General features: G+C 33.4%; 2 protein-coding genes, 2 long non-coding RNA genes and 1 pseudogene across 11 annotated transcripts; 4 read left to right on the top strand and 1 right to left on the bottom strand.

Moving 5' to 3' along the window:
- The first annotated feature begins 1,393 nt into the window (after positions 1–1,393).
- On the top strand, positions 1,394–2,022 carry LOC123222933. Its single transcript, XR_006503732.1, has 2 exons — positions 1,394–1,751; positions 1,844–2,022. It is a non-coding gene; the product is annotated as an uncharacterized LOC123222933 (long non-coding RNA).
- Positions 2,023–3,756: 1,734 nt separating this feature from the next.
- Positions 3,757–8,793, bottom strand: LOC123222648 (putative zinc finger protein CONSTANS-LIKE 11). 3 transcript variants are annotated; one of them, XR_006503686.1, is made up of 6 exons: positions 7,766–8,793; positions 7,445–7,666; positions 6,368–6,723; positions 5,563–5,737; positions 4,891–4,960; positions 3,757–4,037 (listed from the first exon to the last, which is right to left on the bottom strand). XR_006503686.1 is itself a non-coding variant. In XM_044645526.1 (5 exons), the coding sequence occupies exons 1-4, from the start codon at positions 8,339–8,341 to the stop codon at positions 5,611–5,613; spliced, it is 1,281 nt and encodes a 426-aa protein (XP_044501461.1). In that variant the 5' UTR covers positions 8,342–8,793; the 3' UTR covers positions 4,797–4,960; positions 5,563–5,610. The 3 variants fall into 3 exon arrangements, 2 of the variants coding, with proteins under 2 accessions (XP_044501461.1, XP_044501462.1); XM_044645526.1 differs by lacking the exon at positions 3,757–4,037 and having other exon boundaries at positions 4,797–4,960; XM_044645527.1 differs by lacking the exon at positions 3,757–4,037 and having other exon boundaries at positions 4,797–4,960; positions 6,368–6,714; positions 7,766–8,791.
- LOC123222650 lies at positions 4,005–4,701 on the top strand. The gene is made up of 2 exons (XR_006503687.1): positions 4,005–4,171; positions 4,488–4,701. It is a non-coding gene; the product is annotated as an uncharacterized LOC123222650 (long non-coding RNA).
- A 2,042-nt stretch (positions 8,794–10,835) lies between the features above and the next one.
- On the top strand, positions 10,836–18,741 carry LOC123222407 (SPX and EXS domain-containing protein 1-like). Of its 6 annotated transcripts, none has more exons than XM_044645160.1 (14): positions 10,836–11,056; positions 11,719–11,844; positions 11,966–12,093; positions 12,411–12,449; positions 12,560–12,652; positions 12,755–12,871; positions 13,453–13,548; positions 14,434–14,547; positions 15,511–15,564; positions 15,846–15,893; positions 16,581–16,731; positions 17,332–17,497; positions 17,908–17,977; positions 18,080–18,741. In XM_044645160.1, exons 2-14 carry the CDS (start codon positions 11,763–11,765, stop codon positions 18,104–18,106), a joined length of 1,185 nt encoding a protein of 394 aa, XP_044501095.1. In that variant the 5' UTR covers positions 10,836–11,056; positions 11,719–11,762; the 3' UTR covers positions 18,107–18,741. The 6 variants fall into 6 exon arrangements, with proteins under 6 accessions (XP_044501095.1, XP_044501096.1, XP_044501094.1 ...); XM_044645161.1 differs by having other exon boundaries at positions 10,837–11,056; positions 18,073–18,741; XM_044645159.1 differs by having other exon boundaries at positions 10,843–11,014; positions 11,724–11,844; positions 18,288–18,741.
- Positions 18,742–18,882: 141 nt separating this feature from the next.
- LOC123222409 lies at positions 18,883–20,112 on the top strand (annotated as a pseudogene).
- The last annotated feature ends 169 nt before the right edge of the window (positions 20,113–20,281 follow it).

Raw genomic sequence — 20,281 nt, 5'->3', positions numbered from 1 at the left:
AAACCGAAACTAAAGATATTTGATGGAAAAGAAAAGAGATATTAGTAAAAACAACCCTACACTCAATTAATATGATTTATCGAATTTCTTCTTCTAGACATTTAATGATTGGCTGCATATTTTGTCCAATTGTATTTGGATCATAGCCGAATCGAACTGAGTTTTGTCCTACAAATGGCCCATGAAAGTGCAGGCCCAGTATGGGTTGAACTAGGCCTTGGAGCTCTTTTGACGGCACAAACCTCTGCTATGAAATCTTAAAGCAGAGTTCACCCTAAATCTAGCCCAACAACATTGCCCTGTTTTATGAAAGAACCCAAAACGATTTTGTTTTGTTGACAAATTAAGATAGAAACTAGCGACTAAGCATCGAAGCTTTGAAAAGTCTGTTTATGAAAGGATGTAACATGCCATTTTAATACAACACAGTGTACACTTATAAAAGATACTTTTAAGTTGGATCCATTACAGAGAACTTTTATAATATAATTTTATTTTTTCCCAATAAGTCAATTTGATGTTGGTTTCGGTCCTTTCAGAACAGAGAAAATCTTCTTACCCAACCCAACTGATTTTGTGTGTATGATGTGACGTCAAAAGTTGACAAGAATATTATATTAACAGATAATGACAGATTAGTAATAATAATATCAGTTGAAGAAATTCGCTTACAACTTAACAGTGAAACTGAAACAAATTATAGAGTGTTGCATGAATTTTATACATAAATCAAGATGTTCGGCAAAATTAGATAATTGAAGGCATCACTTGACTGTATCAGAAAGAGCGAATCAGTTGGATGAGGGTCTTCAGGGTATCTTTAATCGTATATGTTATCTAAAATTTCAACTGTAAATCGGCTGATCTAACTGTGTTGATTCAATTATATGATACATGAAAGCGCTAGCAAGAAGTTTCCACTTGCAGTTAGTCTGGGGCCGGCTGGCAATAGCTTGTGAGAACAGAATAGCTTAGGATTTTGAAAATCACAGCATGGATCAATCTGACTCACTCATTTTCACAACACCTTAGCTTGTTTGAAAAGGCTACTCCTCTTCAAAAGAATCAAAACTGACCAAACAACATATTGGACGGCCTCACGACCACACAAGTGGACTCATGTATCAACGGTAGAGAAAGGATTTGACATCCCTTCTTCCAGTGGTGGGTCTCCATGTAGCTTCCATCAACTTAATCATATATCAAATAAACTTGTCAAACATCTGCACAAGTCAATATCACTTGGTTGGTGGGAACCACTGTCGAACTGCTTTAATTTCAGACCATACAATTGCTTTCTTCTTTACTCAATCAATTTGACTTGGTAACCACTCAGATACAAAAGTCATGGTCCATAACATCCCTTCAAGCATCTCCAAAAATAACATTTTTACTTAATTAACACTTTGCTGTAAAATAATGGATCCTTGCTAAGATTCCCTTGTTAACTTTACTCAACTACTACTGTGAAAGTTTTTTTATGACCACAAATTCAAGTTTTCATGTTCTCACAATACGACAGAGAAAGAACCCAAGAGAGGCCATTACAATTTTGTCATGTAGTTGACATTCATGTCATCATGTTAAATATTCCAACTCCCTGTGATTTTATATTACCAACAACCCCCTATAAATTGGCTGCCTAGCTAATATCAACTAACTTTCTAGCCTACGCATATTCTGCTTCTAAAATGTGCAGAGGTACCCAGCAAGCTACTGGTTTCTGTTTCAAGGATGAAGTTTCGGTTAATGTAAACAATACTACTTCACGTTTGGTTTCTTGTGAGCTTTGTGGTAAGAGGGCTTCATTGTATTGCCAAGCTGATGATGCGTTTCTGTGCAGAAAATGTGACAAATGGGTGCATGAAGCTAATTTCTTAGCATTCAGACATGTTAGGTGTTTTCTCTGCAACACATGTCAAAACCTCACACAACGATACCTCATCGGAGCTTCTCGTGAGGTTTTGCTTCCAACAATGGTGAGCTGGGTTGAGAGCAGAAGGTGCAATTCCAAGGTTGAAAGAAAGAGTTCAAAAATACTTAAAACACCCTTTCTATTTCTTTGATCTTTTATTTTCTTCTCTTTTCATTTTTAGTTATGCGTGCGATTTCTAGTTATTGGGTTGTGCATGAGGTCATATATGATGACAGAGAGAATTTTAATGAAGAGGTCAGATTTTTCATATGCTACATAGCCAATTTTAGAGAGAGCAGCAGCTTAAATTCCAGGGATAATATGTGGGATAGAAAGGCAGCTAGTATGATAAATGTAATGGGATAATATATGAGATCACCTGGAAGTTATCAATCTGTATGTAATTCTGAGTATTATGGAAGCCTGCATATGGATTCGGTTTGTTCTTCAATTCGATGCCCTCCACGGTCACAGAATCTCTTTTTCTTCTGAATATTATGCTTTAAATGAAAGATTGTGTATTAATTAGGGATAACAAATTAATACTTATTATTACTACACAGTGTCTTACTCATTTTAAGTCTTAAAAAAAAATAGCATTAATTTACCGGAGATCCAGCTCTAACGGGTGGGTGTAAACACGAAGATATAACTCATGCCGATTCAATTGATAGACTCTAAGGGTGGTGATTTATTCTAGTTTTATGTGAACTCATGGGGCCACTTTCTCGTTCTCCACAGTGAAGTTGCACGAAACATTGACCAAAAAATATAAATATAATTTAAAGGCCAAAGGACTTCTTCCCACCCAAATTTTAGTCAATCTTTGCAGTTCCATGTAGAGGTTTTAAAACCCTAAATATTCACCTATCATCAAATTTTCATTAAATTTTTTAATTAGTTATAAGAGTAAAATTGTTATTTTATAATTAACATTAAAACAAATAAAATTATATCTCATTTTACTCTCTTAAATTAAAAAACTAACCATTCTTTCTACCGAAAATTTTAAAAATTTTAATTTTTCCTTCAAGGTTTGATTTTTTTCCGTTTTGGTGACTACTCTAGCCTTCTCACCATCTCCCTCCCAATGGTTTCTTAGTGTGAAAACTATCGAAAAGCCAACCAAAATGGCCAACAATGTGGCACATACATCACACGGCTCTGTGTGACGTTTAACCATTTATGTGTTGGTCAAACATCGTATAAATCTGTATGATGTCTCACAAATCTGTGCAACATTGCCAACCATTTGGTGATTTGCATGCCCGAAAACCACCAGGAGTAAGGTGGTAGGAAGGCTAACTATGGAGAAAATGCAAGTTTTCAAACTTTTGACAATTAATCAAGTATTTTTTTCTTAATTTTTCAATCTTTATAAATTAAAATAAATAAGGATAGTAACTCTAAAATTGTATCAAAACTTACTTATGACAGAGTAAAACTGTAGATACATGATAGAGGAATTAAACCAATTAAATAAAAAATCTAATATAAAAAAAATAATTTCATATGTATTACAATATGCAATACATGTATCATACATGTTCGATATTCCATATCTAACTTGAATTTTCAAATATATCTTTAGCATCAAATTTTGCAATTTAAAATATGCAATCATTTAACCTTTCATCCACATAACACTTTCAACAATATTTGGATATAAATTTGATCTTTTATCATCTAAAACACATTCAAAATAAACAAGGTTAAGTTTCATGGAAGCTTGGGCTTGTGGTTGATATTACTCTTTTCTTTCATATGTTTTAGAATACATTATTAAGCCATTAGTTTCATCGAAGCTTTGGCTTGTGGTTGATATTACTATGAACAGGTCATGACAAATATTGAATCACATCAGAAAGAGGGTTGTGTGGTGAGAACTTTCGTCTGTTTAAAATAGTACATGCGAAAATACGCAGAGCAATTTCAGAAGTTGAGCTGGCGATGTCATATTGTTGTTAGATGTTCTTTTTATGGCGCAAAAAGACACGCTAAGTCACCATCACAAGAATCCCAATTATCCTGCCCTCTTAATATTTGCAGATGACCACAGAAATTCACAGGGAATTTGTCTGGATTACGAATACAAATGGTCACATGACTCGCATTCCAATACCTTAACACAATATTTGCCGTCAGCAACCACTACTTTTACTGGAAGCTTATCTTCATACAGTGAAAATGTGTTTTGCAACTACAACTTCTATTTTTCATTGTAATTGTGGAAGATGAGTTTTGGAATCCCATCAGGTAACCCAGTTTTTTAACAAAATATGCTCTCTCTGATATATATTTGCATTAAAACATATTAACAATTGAAAATCAAGTAAAGAAGGCATAAAGAAACAGTGGGAAATGTACTCTATTGGCATAAAAACACAACTGTAAAAAAGGCACATGAATTTATTTTTATTCTCATATATGGAAGTTATACTTTCTGTATCAAATTCTCAACTGTAAACTGAAGTTTATTACATAGAACAAGTATCCGTGGTTTGTATAAATGCACAAAATGTACCTAAAAGTAAGACTGTGATTGATTTTTTTTTTTTTAACCTATGGCAAGATTGGTGGAGGTGCAGCAAAAGCAAGATGAGGATCTAGTTTGGGTGAGGCAAGAAAAACATGGAATAGTTATGTGACAGCATCTTGGCGCACATAAGCAGTCTTATATGAATAACTGAAGTTATTATTATCCATTATGATATAAGGAAAATCTATCACTTAAAATGTTTGTTACGGTAGTTTATGAATGTCATAGTCATCATTGGTTGCTCCAGTGTCCATGAATTTTACCATCGTTAATATGTGAATGTGAAAATGAATATGCTTGTATATCAAAGAAAAAAAATAATAACCAGAAAAGGCTAAAAAGTGGTAAAAGTTTAAGAATTTTATTATGTTGATTCCAAATGCATGAATTAAGTGAAGTACTTAAATATTATCAGGATCTTCAGAGATAGAGATACCTCAGGAAGATGGAATGTTGAATCAGCTATTTAGAATTACCCCCATACATGTTAGAGAAGAATAGTATACCTGCAAAGATAATATCAGTTGGATGTTTAAAAAGGTAATGCGAGTTTAAGTGTATGACAGAGTAAGAGCAAGAGAAGCCAAGATGAATTCAAGTGAATACGGAAAGAATTGCACAATTTTCCCTAGCAAGAAGAATGAAATAAGAGGCATGTCTAAAGTTTCTTTTCCCTTATTGTCAGTTATCATCCAACATGGATCGCATTTTCAGTGAAAGCTTCAAATTTAGAATTAATCTCCTGCACTACTAACAAAGTTAAAAGATCTTGATCCTTGGTCCATTTTTATTTTCTTCCCTATGAAGAAAAGCTGAATCATCAGAATAAAAGCATAAGCTTATTTCTAAAGCATTCAGGAGACGACAGCAAAATGCATTATCTTATGCTGTTCTTTCTGTTAATTTTTCTAGAAAAAATCTTCATCAAATCACATTGCATGGAAAAATTCTATTCTATGTAAATAGCCTCAAAATATTTAGAAAATCTAAGGTATCTTTGAGTTGAGTACAGATACTTTAGAAATTGCTTCTATTTCTATCTTTCAAGTCCTTGTTAAAAATATTATAATGAACAAAATCTATATATCTGAAGATGGAAAGATTTTACCTTATCAATTTATCCTTGTCTTACGAACTAATAGACAGATTTGGTGGCTCAAAAGTTTCTCGTCACAAGAGGATCATAGTCGTATGCTTCACCTGCCTTCACAAATCTACCTTTCACACGTTTTCTAGTATCAGCTCTGGCTTTTCTTGAGGCATATCTTATTTGTTTACCAAACCTACATATGACAGATGTCCAAAATCTATTAGGGGGAAAACTTAAAAATAAAAAAGATTATATAGATCAAGATCTCTGAGAATTTATAGCTGTTTAAGTGTCAATAGCATATACAATAATCATAGTCCAAGCATACTGATCCAGCCAAATCATAAGAATCTAAACAATACTAATATATATCTACAACAGAAGAATTAATCGTCTGCATTCATATTCTCTTTGCTATCATAGAAAAAAAGGCTTTATAAGCTTTAGGTTGATGAAGATCTTTGTTAAATCTAAAAGATGCAAGCCAAATCTTTCAAAAGATGCCTAAAAGAAAGAATAACTTGCTCTACTCTATGTTTATGTTTTTCCATAGAATTAACGAAATTATTTGTCCAAACATCATTTTCAAATGGAGATAACAGAAAGAAATAGCATAAATGACTAAATAATGGAGAGAAATAACATAAATGAATAAAAGCATTAGAAATCAATAGAATATCCATGAAAAATCTGGTATACTAATTTGATCTTGGCAATTAACGAAAATTGTCTACACTCATGAAAGGCATAAATATATGCTCTATTTTCCTAAACTGTTAATATATTATATTGTGTATAAATTAAATAGAGATAAAGCACATACGTTCGTGTTTTCTTTTTCTCGTTGTATCTCATTTTTGCTTTATCCCTTGCTTGTGGGGAGCTAGCTTCTAGATTTGGTTCCCACAGAGATTCACCAGGTAGAAACACAGGTGACAATCCACAATCTTGATAATCAGCTGCATTACTTTCACCAGTGATGTTGGATAATGAAAGCGACATGCTTGAATGAACTTGACCAGCAGGAAATCCAAGATTGATGTTTCTGCTGCAACTAGTATTAGGGAATATGCAAATGGAATTACCAACCATGGACTGCATTATGCTGGCAGTCCCACCAACACAAGAGGATTGAAAGGGCATGGAGTCCCGTTGCCCTGCTGATGATGCCTGAAAAAACTAAACAAAAGTGAGAAGCATCCCTGATTTTGGCAAGCAACCTCTTATAAAACCTTTATAAAATTCAATTGATCTTGAAAATAAAACAAATATTCTACTATCTGCAATTGTGTTCATTATCATTGATAATATTAGATTGCACACCTGATAATCTGATAAGCAAATAAAGTCTTAAAGTTTATTCATCATTGTGATTTGGAATCCTTGTTTCAGTGTTCGAACAATACTCTGAGCCTACTACTGCCCAGGAAGCCATATAATGTTCTTCAATGTTGCATTTATTTATTTTGTGAATTTTTTTATGTGGTGATAAGCAATAAGAGGTGCACATGGTATCAAACACCATAAAGTAGTTTAAAAGAGTTAAAAAAAAACTTGTTTAAAGCACACACAGTCTGAATAAATGATACCAAATTTATTACCTAGCTATTTTGAGCTTAGTGACATGTTTGTCAACTGTATATGGACACTAAAAATTCCTGAACAAAACATTTCATGTTCCAGAAACACCACAAAGAATGATAACAATAATAAGAGGAAGTTAGAACCTTAGAGTTAAAAATTTAGCAAATAATGTTGAGATGACAAGACATTTTATGCTGCTTCATAAGCATGCAAAAGATTAATCCTTCAACTAAAATGCTAAACTATGAAAAACAGGAAGAAATAATCAGACGTATAACCAAAGAATTCTCCATGAAATTAAAAATTTAGAGAGAACCTCTAAAGCATTCTCAATGGGACCGTCAGATTCGGTAACTGATAAGTTTTTCTCCATTAATGTGCGATCAGTCCCTACATCTTCAAATTGGTATCTAGATTGACCCTGTGAACAGCCAAATATCTCATCACCAGCTTCGAAATCTAACTGAACATCATCCATGTTAAGGACTTTACAGAGATCATCACCATCTGGAAGTTTAAGATCTTTTAAGTCAGAACCCTGCAGCACATATAGGTAAGTGTAATGTCAAGTCTTTGAAAATATTTCAGCTTTAAACATTGCAGTCACCAATTCATTAACAAAGTTTTTTAATAATACCTTTGGCTCATTGGACTCCTCAGAGAAAAAAGCTGCTTGATCACTACAATAAGGCATGTAATTTGGATTCGGTGGTGGAATCATAGAAGAATTCAGCATCCAAGGCTCCAATTCATTCAACTTGCTTGTCTCCAAATCAAATGACCCCTCATTATCTCTTTGCTCCAAACAATCATTCCCACAATTGTCAGTTGGTGGCAAGGAATCAAGGGGCCCCCAACTAATCCCAGAATTACCCGAATTAGGAATATCAAGAACAGAAGACCAAATGCTTCTAAACTCAGCCAAAGAAGGACACCCTGTGTAACACTCCAATGCCTGACACCTGTGCCCCAAACTTGAGCAACCATTGCCATTCCAATCACACGCTTGACAAATAGACAATTTCTCGTCCATACACCGGGCCACTGCGGGCTGACAATTACATTTATCACATAACAGTGAACGAGGATGCCTGCGCGACAACAAATTCGCAGAGTGTACACACCCATCGCATTGCAAACAAAGCCTTGCGGAGTCTGATTTACAATAAACCACAGCTCTGACCACCCCACAAAACTCACATAAGGGTTCCATTCTTCACCCTCTCTTAATCGATTACCTCTATAAACTTTAAACTAAACTAATTAACTTGAATCTCTTTAGCGGGAATTCGGCTTTAATAAATCCTCAAAAATCAAACGACAAACTCTGTAATCCTTCAACAGTCATAAACAAGCCATCCAACACAACAAAAATAGCGAACACCCTTCTCTTTTATATCAAAATTAAGCGCAGTATCAGATTTTTATGGCATTTTAAGCACTTACAGATCGAAAACTCCGAACTCCCGCCACTGAATTGATCAAAATTCGATACAGAATCAGCCAAAATCAATAAAGGAAATGCCCATTAAAAACTATAGGTGGGTTCTTTAAGCGAGATAAGATGGAGATCCAACAAACACAAAATGTGTAACATGAAAAACAACTAATTGTTGTGTTTTGTAGGATTTTAATTAAGTTCGACACTGTGGAGTCAATTCAGTTCGGTAATTCTGTCTATTTATGCACCTTCTCCCTATGTTACCTGGTTGGTTGCCACGTTAGTGATGATGTGGACGGTCGCATCTTGGAAGAATTATTATGGTCAGACGTAATACTCGGACACCTGATTCGAGCAAAGCGATGGCAAGAAGGTAAATAAGTGGCAAAAATATGTTGCATTTTGTAAATTTAATGGGTATGCAAACTGACTGAATAGCCAGCTTCCGAGATATCGGGAATCGGGATTTTACTGGAGAAGAGTGTGAAGCTCCGAAGCAGGAGATCGCGGGGTTGACGTGGCACTGCTGTTGAAGAGTTTTTTGATCTTGTGGTGAGAGAAGTCGATGATGTGGCATACGGTATGTGCTGACTTGGCTTTTCTGTTAGTATAATTAATAAGTCAATTTAATTACTGAAGTTTATCTGACATTTCCTTATTTTATGGTGTTTTAATTTTTAATCTTATCCTTCTCTTCTCATCATTTAAAATTTAAAAAAAAAAAATTCTTGCCTTTATCATAAAATTTGAAATTAAAATGAAAATATCTTGACATTTTTTTCTTATGAATTTAGAATTGAAAATAAATCATATATTTTAAGTATTTTAATTATAATATAATAAAATTATGTGTATAAATTTTTATATAAATAATAATATATCATTATACAATCGAATATTGATTTATCTTTAACTTTTAACTATCAATCACATAATAATATATCATTATTTATACATAAAATTATACAAATAACACTGTACTTTATAATATTCCAAATGTAAAGATAGAAAACTACAATGTTGGCATATATTTAAAATTTAAATAATAAAAATTTTAAACATTATACTAAATTTAATTCTCAAAATTAGGTAATTAAATTAAAAAAAAATTCCTAAGATCTAAATTGAATAAAAAATTTTAAATACGTTAAAAATTAAATTATGATATGAGCATCAATCCACTTGTAATCAACAATATAACAATTGAATGAAAGCAATTATAATTACAATTAAATGAATGAAACATAATCTTCTTTCTCTTCATGCAAAAACTTAGACCACAAACGAAAAACACAATCCCAAGTCTTCCAAGTGGCATTCCAGGGACAGAAGCCTATAATGCAGCAGATGCCTAAGCGTTTGAATGTATTTATTAGAATGGTGAACAAGTAACATAATGCAAAATCATATGATTTAAAAGTAATATTATATATATATATATATATATATATATATATATATATATATATATATATATATCTAATTAAAATATAAAAATAATATATTATTATATAATTAAATATTATTTTATATACATAATTTTATTAAAACCTTGTCTTTGGATGAGATCAAGGTTGAATACTTTTTGGTATGAGGAGGACTGGGTTTTGGGCCACCTGGACCAACCTCAGTGTACTGCCTTGCTGACTTTGGGCCGCTTGCAACCAATCTCAACATCCTGGCTCGTGCCTTGATCAAGAAGGCGGTAGCAGCAGCACGAGGAGAGCCCTAGTTTGGCCCACATGGATTAAAAAAAAGCCAAGTAATAAAATCCTTCCGTTAATAATTATTAAGAAATAACAAGGATAAAATTATACTTTTAATTAATGTGTTAAATGAGGAGGCCTGGGCTTGGTCCCTGTTGGGAGGGCCCAGATGGAACGGTTTTATAGGTTAAGCAGGAAAAATATGGAAACAAATGAATAATGTGATACAAATTTCCGTTGTTATATTATATCAGCAATATTTGAAATGACAACTAACCATTTATGATTGTTTCCGTTGCAATCAAGAAAAAGTAAATTATGAAGATTTGTGAGTGATGGGGACTTAGCATTAGCAATGTCCACCCACCTTAATAAATTATTTTTTGTCACTCAAAAAATAAATTTGTATATAGTTTTCAAAGTTGTTATAATCTGAAAAAAGAAAAATAATTAATGGATTGTGTAGATACCAAACACATTTATAAAATTTAAAGTAATAAGAAAATTAAAGTCGTCAAACATATTTTAATTTTGGAATAATAAAAAGTCAAACACCACATTTTAGTGTTTCAAAAGCTTTGATAAATAAAAGTATAAAACTATAAATATCTACACGATAAACCCCAAAGAATCCTCAAAATCTGCAATTAGTCCTTGGAAATCAACGTTTGTTTGCCTCCTTTAAATCTCACTCAAATTCCTCCAAATCAGGGAGGCAGAGCTACCGAAACACAGCGAGGTTCGCATTTTCCGATAACGTTTAATCAACGCCATCGTCGCTGTATGTATCTTCTGATCTGATCTGTGTTGTGTTCTAAACTTAGATCCAATAAGTTTTTTTATAAATACTCTCTTGGAATAGTCTATTATTATTCAATCGAACTGGAACTTAGCCTCAGCATTATTTATTGGAAACTTAGCGATGTTGCTTAGTTTTACTCATTATTTCTGCTGCTACGTGTAGAATTAAGTTAGAATCTGAATATAGATAGATTCGTGTGTGTTTGCTTGTTTTTATTTTGCTATTTTTTCCATGAATTTTCGACAATTTAAAGCTGAGGTTAGATATATACGATTGTGAGAAAGCTGATCTATATGTGCCTCTTGGCATATGTGTTTATCCATTGATAATCAGAGGCCTTAGTTTGGTGTGCATTCATTAAATTGTTGTAATGTGATATTGTGTGGATGTTAAAACTTATTGTGATTTAATTTTATATAATATAACCGTCCATTGTGGCATTATGAATATGTAATTAAGACAAGCAGACATGTAAATGTGTTCAAGTTTGATATGTCTACTTGACTGCTTATGGATTGCTTGATTCTAGTTTACTTTCCCGTGTTAGGTGCAATGATCAATTATCGAGTTCTTTAAGGTTGCTAGTTTAGTATCTATTGATCTTCATTTATTAATTCAGCTATGGTGGATTCTTTGTGTAGGATAGGTGACGTAGGTAACACCTTTGCTATCCTCTATTACATCTATGTTTGGAGGACTAGCAACTGTTCCTTCTAACAGTCCACATTTAAGGAAGTCTGGAAGTAGACCCGTCTTCTTTGATCCTGGTAAGACAGTTATTGACAAGTTAGATTTTTCATAATTGCTTTTCTTTCTTTATTTATTTATTTAATATATTTGTATTTGTGGATTTATACATGCTTCTCATTATTATAAAATATCTGTCAGTTGATGAGGCAGGAAATAATGTTGAAGAAGGTTTCTCACAAACAGATGCAAACGGAGTGAAGGTCTTAGGATCACCCATGAATACTGTTGCAGTCATGCCATCTCCTGTACTATTATGGAGATTCAAGGTTTGGTTGTTAGTAATATACATTGATTATTTATTTTTTCTGGTTGTTTAGTTTGTTATATGTGTTTGTATGCTGTATTGATAGTAGTGGTTCAACTTAACAGTAACTCATGAATAAGTTTAGATCTAGTTTCTTTTATGTATTTTTCATTTTAGATATGCCACTTTTGTATACTCTACTAAGCTAAGTATTATATAAATTATTGTGATGAAAATTTTCTTGATTTTACTCCTGTTTTTACCTTGTGTTATAATCTAGAGTTATTCTTTTGATTTTCAATATATATTTCCATGATCCTGACTTAGTATAATCCCCAGGTATTGTTATTCTTCGTTTGGGGTTTCATTTGCTGCAAGGTTAGTCTTTTTCTTCTCCTCTCCCAAATTGCTACAGGGGGTGCATTCAGAGTTAGTATTATTTTGTTATACATCTTCTATTTTCTTAATGTAAATATGTAAAATCACAGGTTGGATGGGATTCTGTTATGAGGATGAGTGCAGACTTGAGGGATCTTTTTCTGTATGAGGCATTTTTGTATTATAATCCTCTGCTTCTTGTGGTTAGTTAATTTCTTGCTTTTTGTCAAATGAAACAATATAACCATAATAGTGGCCCCCCTTTTGTAGTATAACAATACTTTCTTTTGGTTTTTTTATGGCAGACCATGATGGTTTGGCTCTGGGGAGTAAATTTATGGGTTTTTTCCCAGGCCAATGTCAATTATACAAAAATTTTTGATCTTGATCAAGATCATCTTACTCACAGAGAAATATGGAAGGTATTGAATTTAATCACTAATGCATAAAAGACAGGGATTAGCTGCATTGTTAATGTCACATGCTGAGACTTTCTAGAGCTTCCATTACCCTTCTTATTATGATATCCTATGAGATTTCCAAAATATAGTCTTTTGGTGGTATACTACTATCATTATTAACTCTGGGCCTAGTTCTGTATGTTGTGTATTAGTAACAATCTTGTTTGCAGCCCTAGAAATGAACTGAAATTGAAATTGCAAATGTATTAAATGATTGTAAAAGCACTTTCACATGTTTTAGCTTTAAAGATGAGTGACACTATTTGCATCATTAACAGCTTGTTTTTGGAGTATGAAAGGATCTCAGCCGAGTATTTCTTGTGATTTGTTCTGTTTTAAATATGGACTGGAGTAATATTTTTTGTCTTCTTTCTTGACCTAGAAATAAGTCCACAATCTGATCTGTTAATCATTTTAATACAGTCATTAATAATACCTTGTCCAGTTATAATAAGCTCTATATGTATATGATTTTAGAGTGACTCTTTTTAATATGTGTATCATCCCGGAGTAATTCTTTGTACCCTTTTTTATATCTGCAGTGTGCCACATGGATGACTATTGTTGTCCCAAGTAGCATGACGGCATATCTTTATCTATACTCACATGGAGAAGTGTCGTTGGCTGCTTCTCAACCAGTGTAATAGATGCATCCTCTCTTTCACTTATTTTCCTTTTTGATTAATTGTCATTGCATTACTTCTTTATATCATTTGAGCCATTAGCAGTTGAGCTTTTGTTTCTCCTTTGGAAATTGATGTTATATTTTTATGCTGCCTTTATTTATCAAGCTTCTTTAAAATTTTGCTTGCTTCATTTGTTTTCCCACTGTAATTGTTTTGGCTGCTTCAAGTATATACTAATCTCAATCGTTGTAATTTTGTACACCCATATATATATATATATATATATATAGTTATATATATACAGACACCCACACGCTTAAATATATGTATTTTCAAAAGATGGCTGGGATATTGGTGTTTGTATTTGAGAGTTTCTTAAATAAGATAAAATGTGTCATCGTTTGGAGTTGGTATGACAAGATGGTCAATTCAATGGTAGACTATTTGTTAGCAAGCCTTTTGATCTGATTAGATTCATGAGTCTTTTATAGATTCAGTTTAGACTGAGTTCATTTGAGACTAGGTCCACAATGTAGGACATGTGTCTTTTGATGCTTTATTTTTTAAGGGAAATGCAATGATATTAATATATATATATTTTTTAGAAAATTCTAGAACTGAGCATTTTCAATTGATTTCATAATTGATGCATTGAAATAAATTTATCTCATGATTTAATTTAGTACATAAAACATCTTGTTGTTTGAGAGACTTATAGTAAGTTAGTAACGGTAACATGTTTTTGCTTTTGTAATATGATCAATGCCATTTGTCATATAGCTAATGTTAATAAGTTAGCAATTTAGTATGCATTGTTAAGCATCAAATCTCCATTTTATGTGACCACTGAACTGGCAGGTTTAAGGTGCATTAAATTTTTCATGATCTGTATTGCAGGTTCTTTTATATCTTGCTGTTGTGATGATTTTGATATTTCCATTTGATATTTTTTACTTGTCATCCCGCTATTTCTTGCTAAGGACTCTTTGGCGGATAGTTCTCCCACTTCAGGCAAGTTTTATCATTTGATTATCTTCCTGTTTTATTTAGCCCATGGAATCTTTATGCTTTATGATGAACATATACAGTGCTTGTTCTGGAAAAAAATAAAGAAGTTTAAAAGCTAGTTTTCTTACATACAAATTGTATTCTGACTTCAATTGTCAGGTGCTGCATAAGTCTTGTTTTTTGCCATTAGGTGGAATGAACAAATTCGTTAATCTACCATAACAGAAACAAGATCAGTTTAGCCTACCAACCAAGCCAATAGATACAGAATCAAATGAGTTAAAAACTCAAGAAGCTAGAAAAGTCAAAGCCTCTTTCTTAAGTAAAAACTTCTTTCTTATATCTAGCTGCTTAATTGAGTCAAAAAGTCTTGCGCAACATCGTGTGTAGGGGAATATGCACTTTCACTGTCAGTGAGTGATACAAGAATTGGTTGGCTTTTCTTTGGCTTTTTAGAAATTGACATTTCTTTCTAAGTTTTTCCTGAATGAATTTTAAGCATTAGTAATTGGATGAAGTCATGTTGAAGAAATAAATATGTTATATAAAATTTCTACTGGAATAATTAAAACTAATACTGCTACTAGAATTTCTTTTTCAAAGTGGAAAATCTGCAACATGCATAACTCTACATACATCTAATCTAATTAGTGTGTTGACAACCAACTGGGCCGAAGAAGCCTGACAGGATTTGATCCCATAGCCTCCCAAAATGGTCTATTGCAAAAATGCTGTTGGGCCACTATAAACTAGTGATAGTGATTCACAGTTAATTGGGATTAAAATAATCTTATGGAATTGTGTCCTACCAATTGTCTTGTTGCGACGTATTATGAACACCTTGAGCCAGGATAACATTAGTCTCATTTGAACTTGATCCATTTTTGTGTCTTAAGCAATGGTTTAAATATCAAGTAGTATAGGTTTCCTATTATTCCATAAATTTATTTCATGCAGTGAATACAGGCAATATCATTTCCTGACTTCTTCTTGGCTGATATCTTGACTTCCATGGCAAAGGTATGCATTCCATTATCCAATTAGCTATTCTCTGATTATTCTTGTGTTTCATTTTTTAAAAAACTGATCATATTTGCATACAGTTAAGGTTTTTCTTTCTTTTTTTAAAAATTTTTTTTTTTATATGTGATAGATACACAGGGTCTTTTTAATTTTTTTTTCTTATGTGTGATGGATCTGCAAACAATTCTTTGATTGTGTTTTACTATATATTTATGGATGTTTATGTCTTATTTTCCTGGTGTATTTCTTGCTGACTTGTAATTGTGAATCTTGTGCAGGTGTTCTCGGATTTGGAGCGTTCAGTGTGTCGAATGGTTCATCGGCAGGTTAGCGTTTGGTGCTTCAGCCAATACTCATGCATGTTAATAGAGAAACTCTATTAGATTAAAATTTCTTTTTCAGAGTTTCCTTTTTTTTGGTTCCTCTTGGTTCGAATCTATACTCTTCAATTTTGTTTTGAGTGGATGAAATTTCTATGTGAGATCCTGGCTAAATGTTACATCTCTTGCTATAAAAATTTTATGGTTAGATAGATTACTCAGAGGTGTGATTATTTTGATACCAATATTGTCAGTAAAACACACCAGTGAACTTCCTTGTCATTGGATCTCGATGACTGATGGCTGAATTCCTGTGACTGGCAACTGTGGTGTGACCAATCTTCTAATTTTTTAAAAAGAAATAAATTACAATATCTCATTTTTATCAATAAAATTTGTATTCATTATTGAATAAGGGTGTTTTAGGTTATCTAGTTCATAAATTATTAAATATTTTTCAAAATTTAGAATACATGATGAAATTTAACCTGTTGTATTCAGATTTTTTATTTGAAAATTAGTGGTAATTTGAAAAGCAAAAAACAAAAAATCTGAAAATATTTAGATTATAAAGATTATAATTGGCAAAAGCACAACTTTGTCAAACCATCAACATGTGCTTTAGAGCTGTTTTTACTTAGCTTCTATACACAAGCAATGATGCTTTGTTAAGAGACTTTCTAAAATGTGCAGGTTGCCACTATTGCTTGGTTTGAAGCTGATTCTGTTTGTGGCAGTCACTCCATTGCAATCCCTTTAGTTTTAGTTTTGCCTTATCTATTCCGCTTGTTTCAGTGTCTTAGACAATACAAAGACACCAAGGAGAAGACAACTCTTTTCAATGGTACGATCTCTTGGATTACCTTATATATTTGTTTCTTCATTTTTCTTTTGGACTGCTTGCTCTTGGTTAGGAATATGGGTGTTTGAATATTGCATTATTTTTTTACGAACTGACATAGAGATTGTTGTTAATTACCATGTATGAATATACATTTGAATCATTATTGGATTAAGCTGCTTCTGGCTGAAATACTTGTACATCAGTGAACATGAATATATTTATATTAAATAAACTCTTAAGCTTTGGCTGCCAAATAATGTAGATAATTTGAAAGTTGAATGTGCATACATTTCAACCTTAAATCATTTTAAGTTTCCATATTTTCTTACATCCTTGAAGTGACAGTAGAATGCATCTAGAAACAGGGTTATTACTTTATGCCTATCAGTTGATTCTGTACAAGCCGGTGCTTTTGTTTGCTGTTTTTCTCAATAGTTTAATGTGTTTTCTTGTTCAATGCTAGTGTTTTAGCATTTAAAGCTATAAAATTTATTTTGTAGATACTAAGTATGCATGTTTTTTATGCACGCAAGTATTTGTAATGATTTATTATGTTAGTTTCATGTCAGGTATAGTAACTTTTTGTGCCTATGATTTCAGCTTTAAAATATTCGACAGCAGTACCAGTGATTTTTCTTTCAGCCCTTAAATATCATGTCTTCCCTGAGAGGTGGACAAACTTTTATAGGCCCCTCTGGCTCATGTCTAGTGTTTTGAACTCTTCATACTCATTCTATTGGGATATAACCAGAGATTGGGACTTGAGGTATGTTAAATTTACCTCTTTGTCTCTTGCTCTTAAGTTGCCTCGATGACTCAACCATATTCTATTACTTTGGTGGTGGAACTCTTGCACTGCTATTCAATTAAGCACCTCTACTGTTTTTTGTTTGCCTTTAATGCACATCAAATATTGGACCTGGATAGAGAAATATAAGCAAGAATTTTTTTTTGGAGAAATTGTTGGAGGAATATCACCAATTTATTTGATAACATGATTGGAAATCATTGTGTCCATTCAACTGCTGTCATTTGATGCTTATATGACTTTTTTTTCACTCTTGAATGTAATGGTAATTTAGGTTATATCTAGAGCACAGAAAACCATTTTTTTTACGTTTTACTTAATAAAATCTTTTTCAGATGTTTTCATGCTAATATTCTTTCTTTTGGCAGTTGCTTCACTCGGATTTTTAAGTTCAGCAGATCGAATGTCTTCTCTTTCCTTCTGTATGGACGAAAATGGGTAAGGATATATACGTCTTTTTCTTCCTTTTTTTTAATTACCTTATTCAGAAAAGTTTCTCCTGGATCTGATTTTACTTATCTTGTTGGACCAAGTCAATAGATTAGACTCCTTTCCTTGGATGCATGACACTTTGTATTGACAAAGATGACAACATCGGAAGCAGAAAACCTGCGTATACTGTTCGGAATCAGACAAAATCTATGGCCTGAATGACATTATTCAGCAACATCTTCAGCATTGGTTCTGTTACAATATTAGTACATACGAATTTCCTGTGCATTGACTTAGTTTAGCCATGGATTTGCAGGTATATGTTTGGGTGATAGGAAGCAATTTGATCTTGCGATGCACATGGACATACAAACTATCTGCTCATCTCCGGCATAATTATCTTACTGTTTTCACAATCACAGCCTTGGAGATATTCCGTCGCTTCCAATGGGCCTTTTTCCGTGTTGAAAACGAGTGGAATAAAATGAACTCCTCCAAGTCCAATATTCAGCTGGCTGCCAACGACATCACTACTGAAGATGCTAAATTACTTGTTTCCGGTGACCGCAACATATAGAGAGAAACCGAGTTGTTGTCTTGCCACCTGCAATTTCCAAGGCTTTTCTCATAACCAACATTCTGCACCACAAATTTTGAACTTCGACATCAAAATTCTTTTGTTGATGGAAAAGCCATCATCAAAATTGTCTATACAAATATATTACTTCATTTTGTTTTTAGTCTATTATATAAAGTTTAATGATTTTCCATTGTTGGAGTAAATTACTAAATTGTGTGTTGTCAGTTCCAGTTAAAGATCAAACAGATGCAGACGGTTTGGCCTTTCGACCAAGGATTTCATGAATTGTAGCTGACCGATTAATATCAATCTCGAATTCTTAACTATCAACCCCTCGGTCCCGTTCAAATCCAACCGTTCAGATTTACCTCACCCCATTTTCACCTCCACCCGACCGTCCCAAATCCTCTGAACACTTCTAACGCATATCCTCTCACTACGTTTTGGTATCTTCACTGACAAATAAAAAATGTACACGTGTCATAAATCCAGTAATGACTAACCAGTCCAGATAACACAAAACAAACACACCACTACAGCCTCCCCGGAGTCTGAACCACACAAAATCTTAGAAATTCTCACACTTCCAATCATTTAAAAAAAAAAACCCCACTAAAATGGACTAAATGCCAGCCGCAAAAAAGTACAGCAACCACCAAAGCCCGCTGCCGGAGCCGAGCCAAATCGGGTCAACCACACCGAGAGTTCTAACCATTGTAATTTGTATCATCGGTGGTAGAGAAGCTGGTGGCAAGAAACGACAGGCTAGCTGATGAGTTGAGCCAGCAGGCGGTGAATCGGGTGAATTGTAGCGTGGGTAGAGTTGGGAAGAGCTTGAACGCATTTCATGGGGTGAGGGCGCCGAGCATAAGCATAGCGAAGTACTTGGAGAGAATATACAAGTACACCAACTGTAGCCCATCGTGTTTTGTGGTTGGTTATGTGTATATAGACAGGCTGCTGCATAAACATCCTGACTCGCTGGTTATATCATTGAATGTCCACCGACTACTTGTTACAAGTGTTATGGTTGCTTCTAAGATGATCGATGACATGTGAGTTTGCTTTTATCGCCTCAACTGATGAATTGATAAATTAAGTCTTCTTTTTTTCCATCTTTGCTTGACCGTGTTTTACGCTAGGGATTAATCCTGGTGGTGATTTTTTTGTTCACTTGAAATCATTGGAACAATGTAGGCATTACAACAACGCATTCTATGCTCGAGTGGGGGGAGTAAGCAATGCTGAATTGAACAGCCTTGAACTCGAACTGCTTTTCCTTCTGGATTTTGGCGTTACTGTGAGCTCTAGAGTGTTTGAGAGCTACTGCTTGCACTTGGAAAAGGAGATGCTGGTGAATGGCACTGCCCTCAAGACTGAAAAGGCCTTAATCTCCAATAATGTAGATGATATGACAGAAATATCAATTGAAAATACTGAGAGTTGTGGTGGACTCACCTGACTCGATTTTTCTTCATTTCCTTGTTGGCTCAATTAGTGCAGTGCGGATACTTGATTACTGTCAAATAATATAACTAGAGTCAGTCATGACTTTTATTTCGTTTTTGTGGATCTTTGTTTTGTACCCAAGAACAGAACATTTCCCTTCTAACAATTTTTTATTTTGATATATATAATATATATAGCATTTTGTCCTTTGATATTTATAAATTATATTTTATCAATTAACTTATGCTGAAGTCTCTTCCTACTCTATGGTCCAAAGGTGC

Source organism: Mangifera indica, chromosome 8, assembly GCF_011075055.1.
Source record: "Mangifera indica cultivar Alphonso chromosome 8, CATAS_Mindica_2.1, whole genome shotgun sequence".
In the NCBI taxonomy this organism is placed as follows: Eukaryota; Viridiplantae; Streptophyta; class Magnoliopsida; order Sapindales; family Anacardiaceae; genus Mangifera; species Mangifera indica.
This window is presented reverse-complemented; position numbering and strand designations above follow the sequence as displayed.

What these genes read in the sequence shown, in the direction of transcription:
- LOC123222407 (XM_044645159.1), top strand. Translation starts at nt 11,763, where the DNA reads ATGTTTGGAGGACTAGCAACTGTTCCTTCTAACAGTCCACATTTAAGG. An exon ending in ATAATCCTCTGCTTCTTGTG is followed by an intron (nt 12,653 to 12,754) that starts GTTAGTTAATTT and finishes TTTTTATGGCAG; the next exon opens with ACCATGATGGTTTGGCTCTG. An exon ending in TCTTGACTTCCATGGCAAAG is followed by an intron (nt 15,565 to 15,845) that starts GTATGCATTCCA and finishes AATCTTGTGCAG; the next exon opens with GTGTTCTCGGATTTGGAGCG.
- LOC123222648 (XM_044645526.1), bottom strand. Translation starts at nt 8,341, where the DNA reads ATGGAACCCTTATGTGAGTTTTGTGGGGTGGTCAGAGCTGTGGTTTAT. An exon ending in AGGAGTCCAATGAGCCAAAG is followed by an intron (nt 7,667 to 7,765) that starts GTATTATTAAAA and finishes TATGTGCTGCAG; the next exon opens with GGTTCTGACTTAAAAGATCT. An exon ending in GAGAAAAAGAAAACACGAAC is followed by an intron (nt 5,738 to 6,367) that starts GTATGTGCTTTA and finishes TGTCATATGTAG; the next exon opens with GTTTGGTAAACAAATAAGAT.